Raw genomic sequence first — 25,483 nt, forward strand, 5'->3', positions numbered from 1 at the left:
TAGTGGTGTTCCCCAGGTTAATGTGGACAGGCTACAGTATTTACAATGGCCAGGTTGGATGGAGCTTGGAGCACCCTGCTCTAGTGGAAGGTGTCCCTGCCTGTGGTAGGGCACTGGAACTGGATGAGTTTAAGATCCCTTCCAACCCAAACCAGTCTGGGATTCTGTGTTTGTCAGCATTCTGTGAGGGGTAATTCTTATTGCCTTTGCTGTCCAAGTTGGAGATTCATTTTTGAGCACCCTGTGGAAGTGGCTCCCCTACCTTATGACAGCACTGCATTAGTGTTAGCCGCTGTCAACCCCTGGGATGCGCAGAATGAGAGCTGGAGCTCTTGTGGGGTGTTTGCAGTTGCAGTTTTTCATGAATTATGGCCAGTTCTGCACAGAAATCCAACCCCAGCTGCTTGTCACTGGGCTGGATTCACAGGTGACATTCTGCACAGTGCCACTGAGAGAATGCCTGAGCTGCAAGGTGCCCTTCACTCATCACTGACCTTCCCAGTCCCAGGCTCTCCTGGAACCCAGGGTAACCTTGGCCACTGCATAGCCCATTACTGGGTGTAGGATCTCCCAGAGCACTCCTCCTCATACCTGTCTTCCTCCTTGAAGTCAGGATTTGCAGGAGTTGATGTGGAAGGCAGGTAGGTGCTCTCAGTCCTGTCAGCTTGGGTTGTGTTGTTTGCCTCCTCACCTCCTTGATAAATTAGAAACTTCAATCAGTAGGCAAGAATTTCCTTCGCGAAGACAAAAAGAATAGCAAGGAAGTAGCTGTGGTGATACAGAGGTACCAAAGACAGAAGATGCTCCAAATTATTTCTAGCTTTTAACACTGCTGACTGATTTGGGGGCTGGATGGTGCTTGTCACGAAGGACAGGTACTGTTCTGCTTTGCAGAGTTTAGCAAAACATTCTGGACAATCATGAGACCTGCCAGCATTTCCCAGAGGACTCCATCTACCCCATCCTCTTCTTCTGTCATGGCATGTGTCTGGGTCTGACAGCCACAAACAGAAGCTGGCAGCTGACCTATCATGAAAAGTCGTGTATTGTATGGAACAAGGATACTAATAACAGCAGGCCCTGACTGATTACCCACTGTGACTGGGTTAGTGTCAACTCAAGGCTGACGTGGATTTGAGATGGGTTAAATGTTACCTGTTGCTCCCTTTTATTCCTGGCAAAGCTGTATGGAAGGAAGGGATGGATAAGAGCCAACTTCCACTAATCCAAAGGTGCAGGGTGAAGGAATAAATCCTAACTCCAAATAGCAGTGTGTTTGCACAGTATCCCCTCCAGTATGTAGTTTTGCTAATTTTTGCAGTTTGTTAATGTCCAGAAAGGAAACACAGTGTTAGCATCTGCAGGGTCCCCCTTTTCCACCTTGTTATTCAAGATAGCATTTTACCTGCTGAACAGAGCATACATGCCTGGATGCAGCACGCTCCTCTTCAGTCCTTCTCTCTCTGCAGAAGTGGGTCTTCTCACTTGGCCATTTGGGCTTGCCTCTGACTGCAGCTTTCTTACCTGAGGTACTTTGTGTTGCATAAACCTAGAGAGATATTCATAGATACACCAGCTCTTATCAAAACGTCCTTTCTTTTGACTCCCCTGTATACAAAGCTGCCCAGTTTTAAATGTAAATCTTTGGTGGTGGTGGCGGCTTTTACTGTTGTTCGAGTTTGCTTTGCACTGAGTTGCTGCCCTTATGAACGTAACTATTATATTTGAGCGTATAGCATGCGAAGAAAGTAATTTGTTTTCCTTTTAAGACTGCATCCATCCAAAAGTTCGGGTTCAGAAAAGTCACTTGTGCCTACTGAGGATCCTGAACGATCACTAACGGAATACATCCATCGCCTGGAGGTTATCCAGCAAAGACTGGGGGGTATGCACCCAGGTGAGAACAACCTCTTCCCCTGCTTTTTGCAGTGTTCTTCCTGTATTGCCTATGACACTGGTAGCATGTGAAGAGCATCATTTTAAGGAATAATTATTGAGTGGGAGAGGGATTAATCTCTGAAATGAAAACATTTTGTGACTCGTATCTAAAACCATAGCATGTCTCAAAAGGAGTTCTTAGGGGAATTCTCCAGAGATGAGGCTGAATAATTTCATGTGATTTCCATTTCCCTCCTGTTATCAAGTCTAAATAAGCAAGTGTTGCAATTTAAATAAAGCAAATTAGCTCTCTACACGACTTTAAAGTCAAAGAGAATCACTGCAGTAGCTGAACAGGGCCTTCCCTGCAGTACACACTATAATACTTTCCTCATTTATCACTTCCTTGTATTCCATAGCAGATTAAACAAAAATTGGCTAGTAAAAACAGGTATCTAATCCTAAAATTGATTGAAGAGCACACACAGGATTGTAGTGGCACTTAACTTTGCTACTTAGAAACCTCCCACCTAAATTCTAGACTGAATTATTTAATGTTCTAGTCTTGTATCACAGAAGTAAGGTGTGGAGGCTCCTGGGGAGCCTGCTGACAGCTGCTCCTCCAGGGACTTTGGTGCATCTATCCCAAAGCTTGCTTCACTCATCCAGGTTTATGTTGTTCCCTGGTCTGAGCTAATGTGGGCCACCAGGTCAGGTAATGCCATCAGTGTTTTGATCCAACCTTTATCCCTTTGCTATTGCTGGTTCCTTCTCCACATTACTTCTGGCTGCTCATCCCCACAGTCAGCTTTTACTTCATGAGGCTACTTTTGGATCACTATGGTCCTTGATCTCCAGGCAAGCAATCAGACTTAACTGCTTTTAGAAAAATAATGCTGATTAAATTACCTTCCAAGGCAAATTTTGAATGATCACACATTGCATTCCTAACACATCCTTTAGTGTTAAGAGATTAAATGTTAAAATGATGTGTTTCTCTAGGAAGAGAGGAGCTTGGCTGTCAGCATTGAACCCAGGAGCCTGGTATGGCTGGACAACAGCTCTGGGGAAGGGCTGAAAAACCGCCTGTGTTTCTGGCTGAGTTGAGCTAATAAATATCCTGGTCTTGCTTACATCACTAAACTCAGCAGCTACAGTGGCACTTCCATAAGGGAACTTCTGACATTGTTCTTAGCAGGATTTTGCCTAGAAACCTTAATTCCATGACTTTGTGGGTTTGGGGTTTTTTGTTTGTCTCTTCCCCCTCCCCCAGATACGGCAGTTATTTATGGCAGATAGGGAAACAAATGTTGGAATTGAAACCTGACAGCATTTATAGAAATAAGGTGTTTTGCTTTATGGTAAGCATGGAATAAGTATTCCACGACTGGCACACTATTAATAGCAATTCTGTGTGGAAAGTGCCTATCACGTCAGGTATTTCCATGTCTCCAGAATGATGTCAGTAATTACGGAATGTCAGGAACTACAGAGCAATGCTGCAGCCTTTATAACAATGCTGTGAGCAGAACTAATGGACTTTAAAACATCTACTCAATGACAACACTTTCTCCAGCAACAGAACGTGTGTTAAATCATCACCAGAGCAGTACAATTGAACTGCACAACCCTGTTTGTGGTGTGTGAAGTGGGTGATGGAGCATTGGTTTGATGGGGAAAGTTTGCTATGGCAGATGGGGAAGTTTCCAAATCTTGGTTTGTATTGTTCCTAAGTGGCTCATGAAAATGGGAATTGCTTTCAGGGTAGCTCATATGAAGCACATGGAGGAAATTACATGCTGCAAAGTGCACCCTGTTGCTTTGTGACACAAATGGGTTTCTAATACTCGTTTACATTTAGGACAAGTTCCAGGCCCTCCTCACCAGAGGAACATGAAGTGATGAGGATGCTCCTGAGATCCCTACTGCAACACCTTCCCTCGGTTACTGCTTCCTTCTGAGTCGGTCCATACATAACAGAGGCACTTGCGACCTCTTGTGCAACTGAATAAACGGCAGTGCTTTTGCATCCTTTTTTTTATATGACTTTTTATTATATTTTAGTACTTTAAGAGGAAATTACTTTTCACTAAGAACAGTGTTTTACATTCTCATGTGAGATGACTACATTAACAGCTGAAGTGTGCCTGCCTTGCTGTACTGTAAGTTGCAAAGAGTCTCTTTGGTGTTTATTTTTCTATAGTGTATAGGTGGACTCCTTGTAAAAAAAAAATGTTATTAAAATGCCATTTTATTAGTGAATGCTTACATTGTGTGGTTACTTGTTACCTTGCTTACTTACTTTTCTTGCTGTTCCTAACATTGGGTTTTAGTATTTCAGTAGGATCATTTGGACTAACAGAACAGCTAACATACTACACATGAGCTTCTGTGAGTTTGGGAGTTGCTCTTCTGGCTTTACAGTAAGTCCTCCCTCCCCTTGGTCTTTCTATATAGAATCCCAGCCTGGTTTAGGTTGAAAGGGACCTTAAAGCTCATTCAGTTCCAACCCCTGCCATGGGCAGGGACACCTTCCACTAGAGCAGGGTGCTCCAAGCCCCTGTGTCCAGCCTGGCCTTGAACACTGCCAGGGATGGGGCAGCCACAGCTTCCCTGGGCACCCTGTGCCAGCGCCTCAGCACCCTCACAGGGAAGAGCTTCTTCCTTATATCCAAGCCGAACTTGCCCTGTTTCAGTTTGAAACCACCACCCCTCGTCCTATCAATACAGTCCGTCTCCGGCATCCACAATGAAGGCCAGCAGAGAGGTGCCTTTGTTGTTGTTCTGCCATCTCGGAGCCAGGGACTGCAGTACTGCACTACTGCACTATGGAGGGGAAGGTGCGGAGGCCAGGGAGGGCACACAGTGCTCCTGCCCCACTGCTGCCACCAACACGAACCTGCTTACCCCCAAAGAGAGCTGTTTCCCACAAGAGCTGTTAGTAGAAAGCTTCTTCCCTACACTCTAGCTGCAGGAGAGTTATTGCTACTGGTGGAGCTGTCCTTGTAGTCAGGACTGAGCCCAAGATGCATGGATTTGCCTTTGCCTGAGTCTCTGGGGGGCTGGAGGAATGCGGCAGGAAGATCACATCTTGGTGTCCTGCCGCGTGTTCACCCTCCAACCAGCCCGTGGTTGAACTGTGAAAAGCCTCAACCCCGGCTCCGAAACAACCGTTTCCTGCTCCCCTCCGCAGCGCCCTTCAACGGTGGTTGTCTTTAGAAAAGGTTAGTTTTGGTTTTTTTTACCCCAAAGTGTATTTTCGGTGTCTCAGATGGGGCCACAGCTCCAGCAGGCAGGGCAGCGGCAGGACAGGGAACCCCTTTCTAAGCGCTGGGACCGCCCGCATGCCCGGCGCTGCCTGTCCTCAACCCGCCCGCAGCCCCCGCACCCCCCGCTGAGGCGGCCCAGGCCGCACCAGGCCCGGGCGGCGGGGCGGGGCCGGGCGCTCCGCTCCCCTCCGCGGCACCGCCTTCCGCGGCCCGCCCCCGGCCCCACCTGCGGCAGCGCTGGGCGGCGGCTGTGGCGGGTCCCGCTCGCTGCTCGGCCGCGCCATGGCGGCGGAGCGCGGCGGCTGCTCCCTGGAGGCGGTGCCGCTGCCGCCCGAGGTGCGGGAGAGCCTGGCGGAGTTGGAGCTGGAGCTCTCGGAGGGTGAGTGAGCCCGGAGCGGGCACCGCGGGCGGGAACGGCGTACGGGCAGGGTGCGGCCCGGCTCGGCTCTGCCGGCGCGGTGGTTTCCGCTGCCCGCTCGGAGCAGGGGCCTGGCCCCGCTGAGGGGCCTGCGAGGCGGCCGGAGTCTCGTCCTCCCCTTCCCGCTGAGGCGCAGCGGTGGGCCCGGGGCTCCGCACCCGCCCTCAGTGCTGAGCGGGGCTCGGGGCGGTCAGGGCCTGCGCCCTTCGTTCGGTCGCAGGCACGGACGGGGGGCCGCCCGGTGGCGGAGCAGCCGCGCTGAGGGAGACGGCTGCACCGCCGGCCCCGGGTGGAAGAGGCTCCTTCAGAGGCGTTTGGGGATGGCCGTGAGTTGGTTTTGTGTTCAGGCGGAGCTGGCGACGGAACGGTCAGTTAGTGTGCGGCTGGACGGTCTGAAAGTACCGCTTTTAAAGTGTCTTTAATTACAGCTGCGATCTTAAACCCCTCGCTTTAGATCTCTTCATAATTCCAAACGTTTTTAAGCTTCCCTGTATCAAGTTTCCAGGCAGGATCGTGGTGAAATTCTCTCTGCTTCGGTAGTTAATGAGCCCCTGAGCAGAGGTGGCAAAGTTGCAGTGCAGACTGAGGGTTCAGCTTGACAATGTACTCAAGCCCGTGTGAGGAATGAAGGCATCTGTATGGAGCCAGGCTGAGAGAGCTGGGCTGGTTTAGCCCGGACAAGAGAAGGCTCCTTAAGGGGAGACCTCAGAGCAGCTCCAGTGCCTAAAGGGGCTGCAGGAAACCTGGAGAGGGGCTTTGAACAAGGGCCTGTAGGGACAGGACAAGGGGAATGGCTTTAACCTGCCAGAACAGGGGAGATTGATATGAGCTCGTTGGCAAAAGTTGTTCCCTGTGAGGGTGCTGAGGCGCTGGCACAGGGTGCCCAGAGAAGCTGTGGCTGCCCCATCCCTGGCAGTGTTCAAGGCCAGGTTGGACACAGGGGCTTGGAGCACCCTGCTCTAGTGGAAGGTGTCCCTGCCCATGGCAGGGGGTTGGAGCTGGATGAGGTTTAAGGTCCCTTCCAACCCAAACCACTCTGTGATGCTGTGATCTGTTGGTCTGCTGCCATCAAAAGGTACAGTTCCTTCCATTCCACCTCCGTGCTTGTGTTTGGTGCTAATAGGGGTCTTTCTGTGACCGCTGGCAATTATACTTGTTTCCTTTATAGGATTGGGGTGAGGTTTTTTGCGTATTGGTTCTGTGCTGTGGCCCACCCTGCAGACAGGCAGGAAGGCACGCAGGGGGTAAAGAGACCGAGGCAGCATTTCCTGCATGCAGTTCATTATTTCATTGTCCCTTGCTATGTTGTCAAGCTGTGCCTTTAACAGAAGAGTTAAAAGCCTGTAAGCGCCGTGGTCCTGGGGTGGGAGTGTTCAGTCTGCTCCTCAGATGTTGCACTTTTCAGTATGTTTAGGTGAGCAAATTGACATTGTTTTACCTTAATACTCTGGCTGACTTCTGCTGTGGTTTAGGAAATGATTCACAGGTTGGTTGTCCTTGCGTTCAGTGTGGAACCTTTGGCGCAGAGGCAGGGGAAAAGCGCAGGGTTAGTAACTTTGTTGGCGAGGTTTAACCTGTTGCTGCATGCCTGCCCAAGCGGTAGGAAGCAGTACCTGACACGTGCTGATGCTTGTGCAAGAGGAGTTCCTGCGATGTGTGAGCTGTGCTAGTGAGCTGCTGGCACTTGTGTGCTCTCGTGTGGTAGCCACAGCTCCGTGTTGTGCCCGCTAGTGTTTGTGGGTCAGCTGAGATATCCTGTGGTGGGCTTCTCTTTTGTTAGGTCCTGGCTATGTGTTTGTTTAACCACCGGAATCTTTCTTTACGGGTCTGCAGGATGTTAAACCTCTGAAATATCTGAAGTGATTGTGCACTGCCTTAGTGCAGTGCATCATAGGTCATAGAATCCCAGCCCGGTTTGTGTTGGAAAGGACCTTAAGGCTCATCCAGTTCTAACCCCTGCCACAAGCAGTGACACCTTCCGCTAACGCAGGGTGCTCCAAGCCCCTGTGTCCAGCCTGGCCTTGAACACTGCCAGGGCTGGGGCAGCCACAGCTTCTCTGGGCACCCTGTGCCAGCGCCTCAGCACCCTCACAGGGAAGAGCTTCTGCCTAAGAGCCCATCTCAATCTCCCCTGTTCTGGCAGGTTAAAGCGATGCCCCTTGTCCTGTCCCTACAGGCCCTTGTCCAAAGCCCCTCTCCAGGTTTCCTGTAGCCCCTTTAGGCACTGGAGCTGCTCTAAGGTCTCCCTTCATGCTGAAATTTGTATTGATGTATAGCGGCAGGATTAAGTGATTGCATAAAGTGATAATGTTAGCTCAAACTTCTTGGCCCCTCTGAAGACTTAGTTTGTGATATCAGCTGCGATTCCTTTTCTACTTTGCCTGAATGACTTGAAAGCATTTGCAGGCAGTTCTTCAGCATCTAGTAATACTGTTTTGTGATGGCCTTGGCAGTCCTTGGGTAAAAGTTGGAATTTATGGTCTTGAAGGTCTTTTCCAGCCTAGTTGATTCTATGATTATATGTGCTAGTGTTCTGTGATCACTTGACATCTGTGTATGCTGCTTTAATGGAACCCTCTGTCATTAATATTCCAAACTTCCTTACTTGCAGAGGAAGGAACAGCGGTCTGATACTGGTGGAGATTGACAGTTATTTCCCTCTATTTATCAGAGCACAATCCAGCCCTTGGTGGAAGGCTGTTGCTGACAGCAGCTTCCTCAAGCTTCCAGTAGCCTTTTTATGGGGTGTACAGCTCTCTTCTGCTCTTGGTGCACGGAGATTGTACCTGACCTTTGCCTGAAAGAAGGGTCATGTGTGTGTGTGTGAGAATAGTTAGATTGCAGAGATATAACAGGGTATTTCTTTTGCTAAGTGTGCTGTGAGTTAGAGACAGTTGTACTTGGGAGGATGTTGCCATAATCCCAGAGGAAGTGTGAAGGGAGGAAAAGAAGCAACTCGAGAGCAAGTTCCTTTCTACTTTGTATGTGCACTTTGTTAATAGAAATGCCATGTAAGCTGTGCTGGGGCAGGGGTAATGTCTGTTCTTGTTGATTGCATTCTTGTCGTCTATAAATAAATCAAGAATATGATCAAAAACTTTCTTTGGTTTTATCCCAGGTTGTCGTAGTGAAAGCTGGGGAGAGTGTTTGCTTTTAGATGTAGAGAACAATGAACACAGAGTACATTGCTGCTTTCTAAAGACTCCGAATCCCAAATAAAGTGTTTAGCTTTGAAGTGTTTTGGATGGGGAGAGAACTCAACTCCTGCCATAGTTCTGGTCATGTGTGCTCTTATGTATCCTTCTGCTTGTACAAGATCTTAATCTCTTGATTGACAATTGTTCATATTCTTCATGTACTAGAAAAATAATAGTTGAGAGTAAAAAAGAATCCCTAAACAGTGCTTGCTGGGTTGTTGCTTTAACCCTGGCATTTCTTTCTTGCTGCAAAATATAGTGATTCTTCTAGTCACTCTAAAATGGATTTTCCTTCTGTGTTCTGAAGGAGATCGAAGGTTATAAACCCCTCTTTAAAAATCATAATCCAACCTGCAGTGGAGATTTTGAAGGAAAAAAACATCCATGTGCTTTTTTAAAGTCTGTACCTTTTTTATGATAGTGCATTGTATATATTTTCTGTATTTTTAGGTATCTAAATGTACACTGCTTTTCATTAAGGCATGATAATTGTGAAGAACAGGTCTCATTTAGACACATATGCTACTTGTATAATTTGTCCATTGATGAGAACCGCATTGGATTTGAAAGCTGTGCCTCAAGACTTCTGACTGTTCTCTTGTGCAGAAGACATCTCATTTTTATCCTTTTCAGAGCTTTCCCAGTTTTTCTGCTGCAGTGTTTTTCCCATGGCACATAGCTATAATTTGCTGGCTTATGCAACCAGATACATGTTTTGGGTAAAAGAAACCCTTCCTCCAGCAGAAATAAATCTTGACATTCAAAAACCTCTTTCTGCAGAGCACAAGGCATGGTGCTTTCGTTGTGTTCCCATTTGAGCACCTTCACTTTTAGTCTCCTAAGCCCTGGAGATGTGGAATTGGGTCATTTTTTACTTCTTCCAGGTCATCTCTGCAGGAAGATGCCTCGCTATTCCTTTCTAATCCAAGGACAATATACTTAAGAGTAGAAGGAGTCAAAGATTAAACTGCATTATGTGTCTGAGGAGCATCCCGCTGGTGTTAGCTTGCGTGGCTTTGTCTTCTGGAATTGTTTATGGTGGTAGTCCCCTCAGCTCTGTTCAGGGTCTTAAAATAACATATGACTACACTTGTTTCCTTTCCTCAGAGGTTTCTTGTACTTGTTGCTGTGTGGTTCTGGTGAGCCTGGGCCATTTGGATGCATAACATGATCTACATCTAGGAAATGTTACCTAAAAGCTGAGGAAGGAAGAACGTGGGTTTACAGGCTTCCAGGTGGCTGGTGGACCAGTGTGTGAATGTTACAGCACTTCTTTCTGTGGCCTGAATTTGTGATCAGCTTTAAACATCCAGAATATGGATTTGTTTCGTCTTCTGTTTCCTGGGAGTTTTGTAGGTTGGGCTTATTTTGGAACTGAGCTGAAACTCTCAACAGACTTACCTTCTGTGAAGAGGCTGAAGATGCTTTTTTGTAGTTCACATCTATTCTGCCACCCACCCCAGATGGGAAATGCTGCTCTTGATGGCTTCGGAATGAGTCCTGAGATAGAAATGTATCATCACGTAGTTTCTCATCTTAATTAGAACTTGATTTCGCTGTTAGTTTGGGGTGTTGAGTTTTCCCTCTCTTAACACATTGCTCCAAAGTTTCTTCTGAGCCTAGTTAAGTTTTAGTGGGAAGCATGATGGTTTAGATGGAGCGTTCAAGGTGTGGGTTGCTCTGGTTCCCAACGAGATGTTCGCATCTGCCTCAACAGAAAGCTCACTCTCATGGCATTTTGTTCCCAATTATTTATTTCCCCTTTCAGAAAGGAAGAATTAGTACTTGTGTGACAAAGGAGCTTTGTCCGGTGGATGGGGTTTTCTTTTGGTGTTGGTTTGGGGGGGCTTGGGGGTTTTTATGTGAGTGGAAGAAAGTGTCAGCTAAGAAGTGTTTACTGAAAGAAGGTCAAGGTATTTAGTGTCTGACATTTTTTGGCTGCAGCAAATATCCCACCAAATACTTTGTTGTAACTACTAGCTACTGTTAGCTCATACTAACAGTCTGGTTGGGGGGTTTAAATACTAAATTGATAACAGGATGGTTTTTTTGGGGCAGAACACCTTGTATAAAACTAAAGGTGGTGGTCAGAGCTGAAGAGTTTTAACTTAATTGCTTTTGTTCCACTAGGAGTATTGATGTGCTATTAGAATACTGTATGTGATATCAGGTGAGGAAGACGCATATGCACACAACTTTGCTATGAGAAAGCATGGAACTTGGGTGTTCAGGGTTTTTTCTGCTCTTAAAATAGTAGTTTTGTGTTAGAGAAGTCTTCAAAAAGTATGTCTGCCAATTGTGGTTGTTTACCACTTCTCCTCCCAGTTTAATACATGGAAATACATATAATCTGAGGCTGTCAGTGGGAAGAACTGTTGGAGCTGGGGAGACAGGTGCTTGGTAAGAGGGTGATGGTCTGTGAAACTTGGCCGGCAGCATTTTTGTTGCTTCATTTCTGGGTCCTTCCAACAGAAAATGTTAATATTGTGGTTGGACCTGGGGCTTGCCAAATGCCCATGGGGACCGAGGATGTCTACAAAGCTTGTTCTCACGTGTTACTCCTGGTGCAGGTATTGGCAACTGGTTGCTGTCCTTCATGCTCACTTGCGTTTGGGACTGAAATAGTCACAAAGTGCTCAAACAGAAGCAAGTTTCTGATCTTTTACTTGTTTTCTTTCTTTTTATTTAATTTACTACATCTTGTCTTGTGGCAAGGAGTGGTTGTCATTGCAAGCTTTATGATTCCCATACATAGGGATTCTTTAATTCTGGTTATGTACCTGAAGAGGGGTTTGAGGGCTCGTTGTTGGTGACTGTCAGTTGATGAAACAAGGCTAGCTCTTTCCTGCCAACCCTGTCTGGAAGTCATGTCTTATTGTAGTCTTAAAAAATACTCGCTGTTTTAATGCTATATTGAATATGAATCAACAAGAAGTAGCCAACTCAGTTTTGCTTTACATGGGTGCAAGCATAGAATCCCAGAGTGGTTTGTCTTGAAAGGGACCTTAAAGCTCATGCAGTTCCAACCCCTGCCACAGGCAGGGACACCTTCCACTAGAGCAGCTTGCTCCAAGCCCCTGTGTCCAGCCTGGCCTTGAACACTGCCAGGGATGGGGCAGCCACAGCTTCTCCGGGCACCCTGTGCCTCAGCACCCTCACAGGGAAGAGCTTCTGCCTAAAAGCTCATCTCCATCTCCCCTGTTCTGTCAGGTTAAAGCCATTCCCTGTGTCCTGTCCCTACAGGTTTCTTGTATCCCCTTTAGGCACTGAAAGGCTGAAAGTTATCCCATCATATTAGTAGAATTGTAACAGTGACAACTGAGACTCTTGTAGCTGTGTTTGTTGCATAACTACCGTGAAAAACAATTGAACACATTTTTACTGCTGTCATAGTTTTTTACACACATCCTCCCTTCATTTTTTTGCTTCAAATGAAAAGACATCCCTCAAAATGGGGGCAGACTGTCACTTCTTACTGACCTGTAGGAGTGCTTTAGAGCTGAGTTTATTACCCAAACCTTGCTGTGTCCTCAGTGGAATTACCTCATAAACTAGGGATTTAAGAGAGAGGGCAGTTAACATAGTGTGAAGAGTTCAAAGTTCTGTGTGCGCTTCTGTGTTGTGACAGAAAAGCAAACTGACCCATTTTCTTCACACATCCCATGTGCTGGATGATCAGAGTAGACACTTTTTTTTCTTTCCTCCCCTCTGTTTTGGAAAGGAATGAATGAGAAGCTGGGTTACAGGCTCTTGTTGGGTTGCCCTTCAAGTTTAGCAACCATACTGGAAAGTTCTGTCATAGTGGTGGACTAATGTGATTGACCGTGGTTTTCATCTGGAATGCACCTTCCCTTTGGCTCTGGTTCCCACTCTCCCATCATATTAATTTTTCATCAGTGTTTTTCTTCCCCCTGCTCTCCCTTTTTTCCCTGCCTTCTGGAACATGGCAGGGTGAGGAAGGTGTCTTGCTTAGCTGACAGCTTTCTTACACTTTCTGTCTTTAGCTCTTTCCCATGAGAACAGTTTTGTGAGCAGTGAGGATCTGCAGAAGACGTAAGGACATCCAGTCTTATTTTGATGTCTGTGGCTTCCAACTTTGGAGTGATGCACTTAAGGCCTTGCAGAAAAAGGACTAAATCTACTGTGGTGTTAATTTTATTGCTTTGAGGAAACAGAAAATGCCCAACCAGGAGAACTGGGTCATCAGCTTTCTTTTCAATGATAGTGCAATTCCAAACTCAACCAGTTAGGTGGTTGGGATTTCTTTTTTTGGCTTTCAGGTTTCTGCTGTAGTTAATCAGCATTTAGATTATTCTCTTCCCTGTGTTTGTGTTAGAACAACGTAAAACAATCTCTGTCTCTTTCAGGACTAATTCTGCATCGAGTGGTCAACTGTAGTTGTAGACTAAGATTGTGATTAAAGACTCAAGTGACAGCTCAATATGCTTCTGGGAGATACCTTAAGTCCTTGCTGGTCTGAATGGCAACAGAAGTGATAAAATGTCTAGCCAAGCCATGGGCAAAGTCTGTCAGAAATTCCTTCAGGATTTCAGTTCAAAGAGTGTCTACAAAGAAGAGGGAGCCTCCCTTTTGACAAGGAGGCACATGGAAAAGAAGAGGGTGATGGGCACAGGTTACTCCTGAGGGAATTCCAGTTGAACACAAGTGGAAAATTTTTCACAAGGAGAACAAGAAAAAATCTCCCTAGTGCAGTGGTGGATTCCCCAACACTGGACACTGTTAGGGTTAGGCTGCACAGGGTGCTGGGACATCTAGTCTAGGTCATGCTGTGCCTGCAGAGGTTGGACCAGACGATCCTTGAGGTCTCTTCTGATTTGGGATTCTATGATTCTTCAGCTGTCATCCTGGGCAGCCTGCTGTAGCTGACCCTGCAGGGGCTTCAAGTAGCTCCAACTTGAGACATTCTTTCCAGCTTCAGCTGTTCTGTGGCAGAGCCTTGGCCTTTAAACCTTGTTATTCTTTTGTATGTTGTTTTGGCAAGGAAGGTTAAATCCTACTGCGGGACAGGAGTATGATGGCAACCTGTACTGGAAGAAAATTAAAGGAAATACAGCTTTCCTGTAGCCCCTTTAGGCACTGGAGCTGCTCTAACGTCTCCCCTTCAGGAGCCTTCTCTTGTCCAGGCTGAACCAGCCCAGCTCTCTCAGCCTGGCTCCAGAGCAGAGCTGCTCCAGCCCTCACAGCATCTCCGTGGCCTCCTCTGCACTCGCTCCAACAGCTCCACATCCCTCTTGTGCTGTTGCCCCAGAGCTGGATCAGGACTGCAGGAGGGGTCTCCTCAGAGCGCAGCAGAGGGACAGAATCCCCTCCCTGAGCTGCTGCTCATGCTCTGGGGGTGCAGCCCAACACATGGGGGGGTTCTGGGCTCAAGCACGCACTGAAGATTGGTCATGGGGAGCTTTTCATCACCCAACACTCCCAACTCCTTCTCAGGGCTTCTCCATTCAGTCTCCCACAGCCTGGAAAAGCTTTTCCAGCCTTCAAGCTGGGAAAGAATATAACACTGTGATCTTTCTACTTCCCTTTGTGCCCTGTTGTCCTTTGTGTAGTGGTTTTCTGATGAAGTTTGGGGCACCCTCTGCTGCTGCAGGATCTCATTTTTTTCCATCTTCAGTGTTGCACACAGGGGCCTCTCAGTTTTTGCAATGGGGATCTTGTGCTTGCCTGGCTTCTCTGCTTTTCTGTTCCTGACATGATGGAGCTGGAAGGGGTCTCCATCTGCCCCTGGGCTCTGAGCAGGGGGCTGTTTGACCAGGCACCTGAACTAAAGAAGCAGCCATTGCCCAAAAGGTGAATTCCTGTGACCAAACTGTTATGATCAAGGTAACAATGGCAGCAAGTTCATAGGAGAGGAATTTGTTTTTTTTTCTTAAGCAGTTCAGTGGGCTGGATTGCCTCAGCCAGATGGGCTCAGAGCTGGGTTGGGTTGAGGGGAGAAGGATGAAGAAGGGTGCCAGTACTTCAGCTCAGCTGCAACATGAATCAGTACCCATGAATCCATTTTCGGTGTCTTGCCTGTAGCCATATGGTTTTCCTTCAGAGCTGTCCTGGATCCAGCCTGGAATCATAGAATCACAGAATCACTTGTATCTATGGCTCAATATTCTATAATCTTTACAGTAGCATAAGGTTCAATAATATTTTAAATATCAGTGGTTGTGCGTAAATCCTGGTATCTGCTACTTTTGCCCCAGCAAGGTATATGGATCTTAAACTCAAGGTAAGTCTGTGTTGCAAAATCACTGCACGATTGGATGGGGCTTAGGGCAACCTGCTCTAGTGGAAGGTGTCCCTGCCCATGGCAGAGGGTTGGAACTGGGTGAGCTTTAAGGTCCCTTCCAACCCAAACTAACCTGTGATGGTTGTGATGATGAAGATAGCTTATGGGTTGGTTTGAGACGATGGAGTGAAAAACCAGGAAAATGTAGACAGTAGTAAGACACAAATGAAGTCTTTCACTTTTTAAATGGAAGCTATATAAAGAATATTTGACAGATTCGGTGGCTGAGTAGGTACTTACACATACAACTGCTGTATTGCTGATGTCTTTTCCCTGGCAGAACCAGTATTATCTGGCGTGCATCCAGAGGAGAAAAAATACTTTAAAAGTTATAGATACAAAAACCCATATGTATAGCTAATATCTGAGAACTTGTATCTTCTGCACTAAACTGCACTTCACTGCATCTTGCAGAAGGGCTGCTTTTACTGTTTATTTGGGTTGTTCCTGGTAGTGGTTAGGCTGTTTTGGGCACTGTTGTGCTACAAACAGGTTTTTGGTTGGCTTTATCAACTCTGTCGAAAGTCTTCAGCCCTAGTGACAACCCACATGGGTTTTCGTGGCTATACCTTTCTTTAGTGGATATTTGTAAGCGGCAGGGTGAACTAAGAAGTACTTTATGCTCAACTTGGAGCCATTCTCTGTAGTGCTTCAGTCCTGGTTGCTGTGTTGATGCACTTGAAAGCCCAATACACTGAATCATGGGCATTCACACATGTGTTTGATCTTATTTTAGGTGAAATGCACATGGATATTTTTTAAATAGTAAAGATCAAACATGATAAATGAGGTGGGTGCCATCTCTTGTAGAATGACTGAATGCATGCAGCTCAGTCACCATTTCTCTGTCACGTTGGCACTGAAGTGAGAAGTAGCAGGATAAGTTCTTCTGGATAAGGGGGGGAATTAACGGCAGTCTTGTAACTTTGGACAGACACTTCCTTTAAGAAGAGACATAACTGTGAGCCATTTGTTCTCTCTCTCCTTGCTGTCCCCGGTGGTGTTTGCACTCACTGAGTCCATAACTAGTGATAAAATCGAAATGACCTTGACTAAATCACAGCAAGAGGTAACTTTGCTGTGTTAAAACAAATGATGTTTTGACAGTGCAAAATAAAGAGAGATTATAAATTGGTATGAGATAATTCCCTGTGGTGACTGAAGGGTACTGTTGGGTAGACTGATGACTCATGATGTTATCAAAATCGTGTTCATCACATGAAATAGGTTCTCAATGGCCTTTTATAAGGGAAATTCTTAACTTAAAAACTTGAGAATGTCTTTTGCAGTCATTGCTGGATATTGTATTTGGGAGAACGAGTGCAGTAAAATCCTGAACTGGTGCTGGATAAAGACCACTGCCTTGTTTTGTTCCAGGAGGACAAGATGACTGTTCACCGGAAAATAATGCTCTTGTGCATAGTGGGTGGAAGTAACTTCAGCAAATGGGGTTCAGATCATGTTAAATAGGGATATTTCTGTAAGCACAATTGTACATTGTGACCAGAGAGGGAGAAATCGAGAAGACCTGAACATGTTGATGTACTACCAGGTCATAAAATAGTAACTTAGGTAGGTTTATGGATTTGTAGACATTTTTAATAAGGGTGAAGTAATATGCATTTAATGGGATGAAGCCATTGGGTGTTTAAGGGTAAATACCAGTGTATTTAAGTAATTTAAGACTAAGGAAAGTTACGTTTAGAAGAAATCTAATTGGCAACGTTATAGGAATTGGTGTTACTCCTTTGAGACTCATCTTGAGGTTTTGGACTGGTTTTTCTGTGTGATTTATTTGATTCCAAGCTATCTGAGTACTTTCAAATTGTTTATTGAGTTTCTAATTTGTGCTAAGTAGTTAAGACTCCGCCTAACTGCCATGCGCATAAAAAAGTCTGTTGGTACTTTTGCTGGAGAAAATGTTTGAGGAAATTGAAGTGTTTTGGGGTTTGTTTGGTATTTAAACCAGAGAACACTGTTATTCCAGTTATTTCTTTAATTCAGTCATAGAGTACCATCACAAAATGGTTTGGGTTGAGATGGACCTTGAAAGGTCTGCTAGTCTAACCCTCCTGCAATGAGGAGCGACATAGAACCAACTACATCAGGTTGCTCAGAGCCCCAGCAAACCTGACCTTGAATTTTCAAGGGATGGGGCATCCACCACCTCTCTGGCCAACCTGTGCCAGCGTTTTACCATCCTCAGCATAAAAAAGTTCTTCCTGGTTACTTTCCAAATAGTAATTCTCTTTTCTTCGGTGTCTCAGTACATGCTCAGCATAAGTTGTTCTGCCCAGTGCTCTAAGTCTTGTCTACTACCTTCTTTCCTACTGTATGCAGGAAAACCTAACAGTATACTGTTCCTTTCTGACTCAAGATAATGGGACAGCTGGAGATCAACTTAAAACAGATGACAAGTACAGAGAAGTTTTCTTTGCCAGTGCTAGCCATGTGTTTTTTATTCTACCCCTTTCTCTTGGCTTCAGGTCTCAGTAGTCTTTCTGAAAAATGCCTGCTGTCTTTCTTACACTAAATGCTTTCAGAATCTTAGACAGGAAAGGACTTCAGGAGTGTGCAGGGGTATGTTACCAGATAGAATCTCAGTGATGTCTTTTGCCAGTGCAGTCCTCTGCTGGCCAAGAAAAATGGGAGCTTGGGGCACAAGGAGACCCTTCGCACTGGATGGTTACTGCTTTACAAGCAGCCATGAAGACTGCAGGATGCTGCTATTAACACATTCCTACGGAGAACCAGCAGCACTTCTAGCACAACATCCACCTACATTCGGGAAGGATGCTGAAGCAAGCCCTTATTAGTTCCTAACCTTTTTTAGGTGCTTATTAACAAATGTTGGCTCCCCTCAGTTCTTTTAGGAAGTTTCAAAGAATCATAGAATCCCAGACTGATTTGAGTTGGAAAAGACCTTAAAGCTCATCCAGCTCCAACCCCCTGCCATGGGCAGGGACACCTTCCGCTAGAGCAGGTTGCTCCAAGCTCCATCCAGCCTGGCCTTGAACACTGCCAGGGATGGAAGTAACGCTCAAGCCTCTGCATTAACTCAAGCAAACATATTAGATAAGGATGTTTTGATGCTTCTGTGAGAGTCATGAATACACGTGATTTATTAGAGGAGGTTTTGAGCAGCAGGTCCTTTAGAGACTGAAGGGTGTCGGAAGTGAAGCCTAAAAATAGATGTAACCGTAAAATCTGTCTCTTGCAGAAGAATGTCACACTGATGTCTCTTCTTTTTTTAGGACTTTCAGTAGATGTGACTAGGTCTTGATGCCATGTTACTAGCATCACTGATTTCCAGCTTTTGCAGGAAGGGACTTAACTGCTAGCTTATTTAGTGAATTCTGTTCTTACTTACAGCAAAGAAAGTAACAACATGACCTTAAGGAAAATCTGCCTGCAGAATATTGACTTTGAAGTGATTTTTTTGGTGTGAGTTTTGTTGTGTTTGGGGGTTTTTCTCTCCTTTCATAGCTGAGGACTTAGAGTTTCCGAGGGGTGTTGCTGAGGGCTGACACAAGTAATCAGCTTCTTGATTTCAGTCAGTCTTCTGGAAGGAAGGTTAAAATAATGTTGCTTTTCTAGGCCAGGTTGGACAGAGCCTTGGGTGGCATAGTTTAGTGTGAGGCGTCCCTGCCCATGGCAGGGGGTTGGAACTGGATGATATTAAGGTCCTTTTCAACCCAAACCAATCTGTAATTACTATCAGGATGAAGAAACCTTAGCAACTGTAAAAGCTTTTGAATTTTAAACTTCTTAAGTATCTCTGATAATTTGAGAACTAAAATGACTTCCCAAATTGATGAATAAATTTGTGAAGCTGTTCAAAGAACACTTGAGTATCTGATAGACATATATGAGGGCTTGAAATAATTATCCATTTGTGTCAGGTTTTGAGTGTTTTCAACCAATGGCTTATGGGTTAGGTCATGTACACTGGAAAAGCTGACAAGTAAAATAATTCTGGAAAGCTATGGTGCTTTTGTTCCTGAAAAGTAAAATGGGAACATCTAATTTGTGAAGCTCCTCAGAAGGATTTAGCCACAAAACTGTAGAGAACATGGGACCATTGGTCTGTATGAAAGCAACTGAATTCCAAGCCACGTACTAACAAAACATGCAAAAATGAGAAAAGCTTTGCGGTTTGGGGGTATTGGAAGGTTTAGAATTGAGGAATTTTGGCTGAAAGGTGGAACTGTTCATAATAATAGTCCAAGGCAGCTTCCTGGGGAAAGGAGCTGCATTTCCAAAAGAGAAGTCTTGTATCAATACATGTATATAATAGTATAATAATCACACTAAATGCATTTTTCAGGAGCAGCTCAGGTTCTGAGGGGCTGGAGCTCTAATAGAAGAGCTGAGTCCTTGCAGTCTTGGCTGTATTACTTACAGTAATGTCATATTCAGTAATGAACGTATTCAGATATGGCATATTAGCCATTTATTGTCACCTTTCTGTCGCTTAAAAATTTAAGGAGAATGCTATTAGAGAGCTTTGGAGGATATTCCCAGGGTTGTTCCCATAGAAAATGATGTGCAGGTTTTTGAGGACTCAAGAGCTACCTGTCACTTCCTAATAGAAGCTTTTTAACTAATATTTCCAGATCCTGGCTTGGAGAATATAGTAACCTAGGAGCTAGGTGAAATAATGCTTAGGATTAAAACAGGCGGTGAAAATACTGCCCAACCTTCTCTACAAGAAAACTGTTGGACTGCTTCCCAGATTCATTTAAATGTGTCCAACTAATGGATAATGGAGAAGCAGATGGGAACACAGGACATAGGTTTTTACAGCTTTCTTCCCAGACCTTTGATTTTTTCCAGAAATAAGAAGAAAATGCTGTTATGAATTAGTAGATAACTGTATATTAGCTCTAATGGAATTTTCTTCCTTGTCTTACTCAAGACTGGAGAGAGAAGAGTGGGGAATATGAGAAATGAGATCAGGTTAGATGAATGGGCAGGGCAAGTGAAACTTTGCATCTGTACAAGTCATGTCAGCAGCTTCTGCAGATTAATTTAACTGGAATTTAATCAACTTAAAATTCCACAGCTGCTTATAAATTGCATTATGGCCATTAAAGTGTCTTCTGATCATCAGTCAAAATGAAGGGACTAACCCCCACTCGTAGAGAGTATCTGTGTGCTTTGTATTAGCAGTGCAGGGACTTCTTTATTCCAGAAAAGCCCTAAAGGAATTCTCTGTTGTGAACAGGAATGGCTTTGTCCCATGAATGTTTAAAGCAATTATTCAAACAATTTCAGCGTAATTTGGGGGGTCAGTTTAAAACTGTGAGTGCATTTCATCTGTCTCAAAAAGCCTTTAAAGTCTTGGTGGTAATTGAAGAAGCTGTCATAAGAGGTGGTGTTGCATGGTAACTGAGTGTTATGGAATGATTGCTATACTGGGGGAAAAATAAGTACACGTTCCCAACTTTCAGGCAGAACAGTCCATATTTTTAGCATTTGTATGGATATATGGCTGTGTCCCAGTCCTTTCTGGTGACAGTAAATCTGAATTGCATAGCTTTATAGTGCTGTCCTGAAAATGCAGTGTTCAGACTTCATTGGTTATTTAAGAAATAAAGAATATTAAAAAAAAAAAATTAATAAGCACTTCTGCAAAACATTATTAATCTAAAAAATGTAATAATAGTAGTAATAATAATAATAATAAACTTCTGCGCTGGAAATGGAGCTCAGCCAGCCTGCTGAGTAACCTCAGATGGACCAAGTACTGCGACATGGAATGGAGTAGATGTCACCTGCATTCCCTCTCCCTTGTGCTGCTGTTATCTTCTGGGATCCCCATCAGTAAGTTCTTACCTTGCCTGGAACCCCATTTGCTTTAAGGTTAGAGGAAAAAGAAAGTGGCCCTTTAACATGAGCCTCTGACAGCTTTGTTCTGAAACTTTGGCAGCTTTGCTGAAGTGCTCTAGACGTGAAATAGTTTAATGTGCTCCTGTTAAACACAGCCTTGCAGTTGGCTTAAAAAGTGCTCCTATAACACAGCATTTGGAAGGGTAGCAGCAGCGCTGCCTTAGCTTTGCCAAGGCTTTTGGAGACAAATGTCAAAATCTGTTGCTTTGAACTAGGACAATTTCACTGCTAATGAGTTTCCTGTGTGGAAGCTTCTATGTTCCAATCTCTCTAAAGCTTTCCAAGCTGTATTCTACGCAGATCTGAAACTATTTTAATACAGGTTATACAAGGTGAAACAAGATTCAGGTGTTATCTTGGAAGATACTGGCTTGTGCAAGCAGTGCCCTCCTCCCTGCCCTGCATCCAGTCACAAGCATTCAACAGGTTCGTCAGGTTCTGAGCACCAACAAGAGGCACTGCTGGGGAGCTTGGTGGGACTTTTGAAATAACTAAATCTGATTTTAGGGTGGCTTTTCCTGCCGTAATGTATCTGAATGAGACCATTTTGAGGATAAAACTATTGCAGGTTCTCTATTTTAGGATGAAAAGCTTGGAATATGTGGTGCCAGCCTCATAACTCCTTCCAAGTACTCCCATTGGTACCCCCAACCATGATCTTCCTCTTCGTGTGCTCTTGCATTCTGAAGCCTGTTCTATCTTGGCAAAAGAATTAGGAAACAAAACACCCATCTATTATGTATTCTATTCATTGAACAATGTCTCCTCAGTGTAGTGGGTGAATCAGAGGTCTTGTTGAAAAGTAAATGTGGTCCTATAGAGCTTCCCTCTACTTGGACACAAGGGAATGCACTGAACAAGCTTAAGGCTGACATTTTTGAACTTCCATGTTTCTGTAACTTGAATGTTTGTCTAAATGTGCATTTTGAGCAGTCAGACTTTGTTAGTCCTTGGTAGCATTGCAGATGGTGGTTTTTTGTACCAGGCTTCACTGGTATAGCATCAAATATGTGAACTTCCTGAAATTCGTAGATGAGCTTTAAAAGGAAGTGCTTGCAAACTGTTTTGACAGAGTGATTCCAAATGATGAAGTGGTTAGTAATTGCTTACTAGTGATCAATTTTAAGGAGCTGTGGGGGAAGGCTGGTAGTAATGGAAGAACATGAAGAAAACACAACTGTTTGAAGAACTTTGCTGTTTCACCAGTAGCTGAGGACAGCATTGTGCCTTGCTACTCCGTATTTCCTCTTGTTCTCCAGGCTGTGGGATGCCATCCCATGTGCTGCCCCAACAGGCCAGTGCAGAGCATTCACTTAAGACTAATTCTCCACACCCATCCCATGTTGTTTCCTCACACGTTTTGTTTCCTGGTTCTATCTCAGTGCTGTCTGGGGGGCTCTGAGCAGCAGAGGTGTATCAGCAGCAGTTGCTCACAGGGAGCAGGTCCGTCTTTCCCCACTGCAATCCTGCCCTGTGCAGCCACACCCTTTGCCTGCCTGCCAGGGTGTAAAATAGTTGTGCTGCCGCACCCCTCCTCGGCACCCTCTTAATGAACTGGAAACGCTTCCAGCACATTTAAATGGCCTTTCAAAACCACTTGCATTAGTAACAGCACCAAACCTGCACACCGTGTGTGATGTGAGCTCTAGATCATGGTATGGACATGGGCAAGGTGCAAAAGAAGATGATCAGGGGCTGGAGCACCTCCTCTATGAAGAAAGGCAGAGAAAGTTGGGGCTGCTCAGCCTGGAGAAGAGAAGCTGTGTGGAGACCTCAGAGCAGCTTCCAGTGTTTGAAGGAGGGCCTACAAGGGTTGCAGAGAGGGACTCTCCATCAAGGACTGTAGTGATAGGACAAGGGGTGATGGGTTCAGACTGAAACAGGGGAAGATATATGCAGAAGCTCTTCCCTGTGAGGGTGCTGAGGCGCTGGCGCAGGGTGCCCAGAGAAGCTGTGGCTGCCCCATCCCTGGCAGTGTTCAAGGCCAGGTTGGACGGGGCTTGGAGCAACCTGCTCTAGTGGAAGGTGGCAGGGGGTGGAACTGGGTGAGCTTTAAGGTCCTTTCTGACACAAACCAGTTTGGGGTTGTATAAGATGAACAGAGCGTGCATATGAGAAAAGAAAAAGGAAAACCTCTTGAATGATTTCCCTGGATTTGACCCTCATGGCTGTTCTAGTACAGTTACATTTTTTTGTGTGTAGTTTATTGATATTTCCTTGTACAGATATGTCCAAAGTGAAAACGAGGACCCAGTTACCGAGTAAGAGCTAAAGGGATCTCACACACTTGGAGAAATTAATGTGTTTCCTTTAATACTATATTTTAATCTGATTTCTCTTAGTGTTCTTTGGGCTTGTCTTGGGATCTTACCTACTAACCTGTCCTGTTACTGTACCTGGTGACTTTGAGGATCTTCACTTGCCTGTTGCTGCTGTTGAAGCTGCAAGTGTATCCTGAGTGAAGGTCTGCAGTCTTTAGAGACATGAGTTTGTAACGTAGACACTGTGTTGGTCTCCTTTTGCAGATCAGCAGCAGGTGAATGCTTTCCACTTTCTGACCTGGAGCCAGACTTTCTTTGGATGAGGTTTGTATTTGTGGCTCGGCAGGAAGAAAGCGCTCTGGTTTGGAAAACCAACATTTGACAGTGCAGAGAATTGTCTCAGTAGTCATTCTCTCCAACCTGATTTAGAAAGAATTGTTTCTCGCTCATGAAAGTAAGAATCTGGCTACCAAGAAACCAGAGTCTTAATTTGGCTGGTTGTAATAGCTAGAGCAATTGGATTTTGCATGACTGGAGGCAGGTGAGATAATGCTACAAACACTAGAAGAATGAATGAGGAGGTTTTCTCTGTAGTTAGAGGTGTTATTCCAGGTTCAGAGCACAAAACCATGAAAAAGTAATCATAATGTGACCCACTGAATTACTGTATCAAGGACAAAGGAATCCTAAGAAATACTGGAGCATAATAGTATCAACATCCTATGTTTCTCAAATAATTTGGGAAAGGCAGAACTACATAAAGGAATTCCCTGTTGAGCAAACTCTGTCTGACCTCTTCATTTTCCTGCTTTCAGGAGGTTAGACTAGAGATCTCCTGAGGTCCCTCCCAGCCTGAATTACTCTCCAATTCCAGGTTAATTTTTCAGTAGTGCTAGAAAGAGTGGGAAGAGAGGAATTATTTAATGAAGGCTTAGCTGGAGAGATGAAGGAAAAAGACTTAGGGGGCTTACAAAGAGCCCTGCACAGCTTTTAGGGAGTGGATAAATGGGTGATTTGGAAGGAATTAGATGTATCTGGTAACAGTGACATCTAGCAGACAGTAGATGAGCATATCTTAGGAGAGGATGAGGAGTGTGTGAATAGGGAACACATGAGAATCAAGCTTATTTGTATGGACCTAATAGCAAGTAGCTATCATGGGGGAATCCATGATAGAAATAGAGGTGTTGGAGTAGCCGTGTGATATTAAGAAGCAGAGAAGATTAGAAGCCACTGTGAATGATTTGAAAAGCAGCTTAATGATATGACCTTAAAAATGGAATGGAGTTATAAACATGACCACCTCCTGAATAACAGCATTTTTAATAGATTTCACAGTTTACTGTGGGATTGGCCCAATTTTAGACACTTTCTTTTTCTCAAGCAATTGCCAATGCAATACTTTTTAGATTCCAGTTGGAATAGTAAAGTTAAATAGCTAAGTAGCTTGCTAGGGAGATTTAGAGGCAATGCTGTCAAGTCTGTGGACACAGGATCAAAGGATGTAGGTCAGAATTCGTATGCTGTGTTCTGGGAAGTAGCAATTGCAAAGAATAGGAAGAAAGAGTGGCCAGGCAGTTGAAGCAGTCTTGTGTCAGATATTATAGTGTTGAAAGCAGCCTCTGTGCAGTCTTGTGGCAGATGTAATAGTGGTTCTCCAACCTGAGGCATGCCGGAGTGGTTGGTACTACTACCTCGGTAAATTTAGGTACTGCCAAACTGTGTTCTCAAGATGGAGAGCTTTGAACAAGTTAAATGTCTGAGTGGCTTAGATGCAATCAAGTGGGTGCCTCTTAATATCTATAGTTTGATGTCAATGGGAGTGCTATTAAAATAATTGGCACAAGAGGATGAAATAATTATGAGAGAGCAGGGGTAGGAGGTACAAGAAGCTGAATGTACAGTATACAGCTACAGTAAGTTTGGGAACTGTTAGCCAAGGCACAGTATGTGTTGGTGCAGCTCTTGAACTGATTATAGCAGCTTTCTGAAGTATCATGCTCGTCCACTACTGGGAATCTCTTTGCTTCTGCTGCCTGCAAGCTGGGAAAGATGGAGAAAGAAATGGGAGAATAAGTTAGGAATTGGTAGTTCTGCATCATCTGGGTATATTCAGAAGGCTAGTTACTGCTTACGGGAAAAACAAGGTGATGAGGGCTCTCAAAGGTATCATGGAGGGAAACAGTAAGATGCAATTGCTGGAAACATAACCTTAGATGGAAAATAAACATATTTTTTAGTGGAAGAAAATGCTGGAACAATATTTT

The 25,483-nt window shown here is 44.8% G+C and overlaps 2 protein-coding genes across 12 annotated transcripts in view; both read left to right on the top strand.

Annotated features, from left to right (window-relative positions):
• Nucleotides 1–4,146, top strand: part of PCNT (pericentrin) — an 89,007-nt gene extending 84,861 nt beyond the window's left edge. For all 6 annotated transcript variants that reach the window (XM_062602861.1, XM_062602878.1, XM_062602903.1 and 3 more), the window contains 2 exons: nucleotides 1,770–1,897; nucleotides 3,740–4,146. In XM_062602861.1, the coding sequence (XP_062458845.1) occupies nucleotides 1,770–1,897; nucleotides 3,740–3,780 (169 nt within the window). In that variant the 3' untranslated portion in view covers nucleotides 3,781–4,146. The remainder of the gene's footprint in view (nucleotides 1–1,769; nucleotides 1,898–3,739) is intronic.
• Nucleotides 4,147–5,368: 1,222 nt separating this feature from the next.
• DIP2A (disco interacting protein 2 homolog A) overlaps nucleotides 5,369–25,483 on the top strand; it is a 99,654-nt gene continuing 79,539 nt past the window's right edge. For 5 of the 6 annotated variants that reach the window (XR_009961641.1, XM_062602938.1, XM_062602939.1 and 2 more), the window contains exon 1: nucleotides 5,369–5,526. Coding sequence is in view for 4 of the 6 variants with exons in the window: in XM_062602938.1 (XP_062458922.1) it covers nucleotides 5,430–5,526 (97 nt within the window). In the remaining 2 variants the exon portion in view is untranslated. Of the gene's footprint in view, nucleotides 5,527–5,681; nucleotides 5,933–25,483 lie in introns of those variants that run through there. The other variant, XM_062602965.1, reaches the window with a different exon arrangement.

The sequence above is a fragment of the Pezoporus occidentalis genome, unplaced genomic scaffold (genome assembly GCF_034315485.1).
Source record: "Pezoporus occidentalis ecotype Australia unplaced genomic scaffold, CSIRO_AGI_Poc_V1 ctg118, whole genome shotgun sequence".
NCBI lineage: Eukaryota > Metazoa > Chordata > Aves > Psittaciformes > Psittacidae > Pezoporus > Pezoporus occidentalis.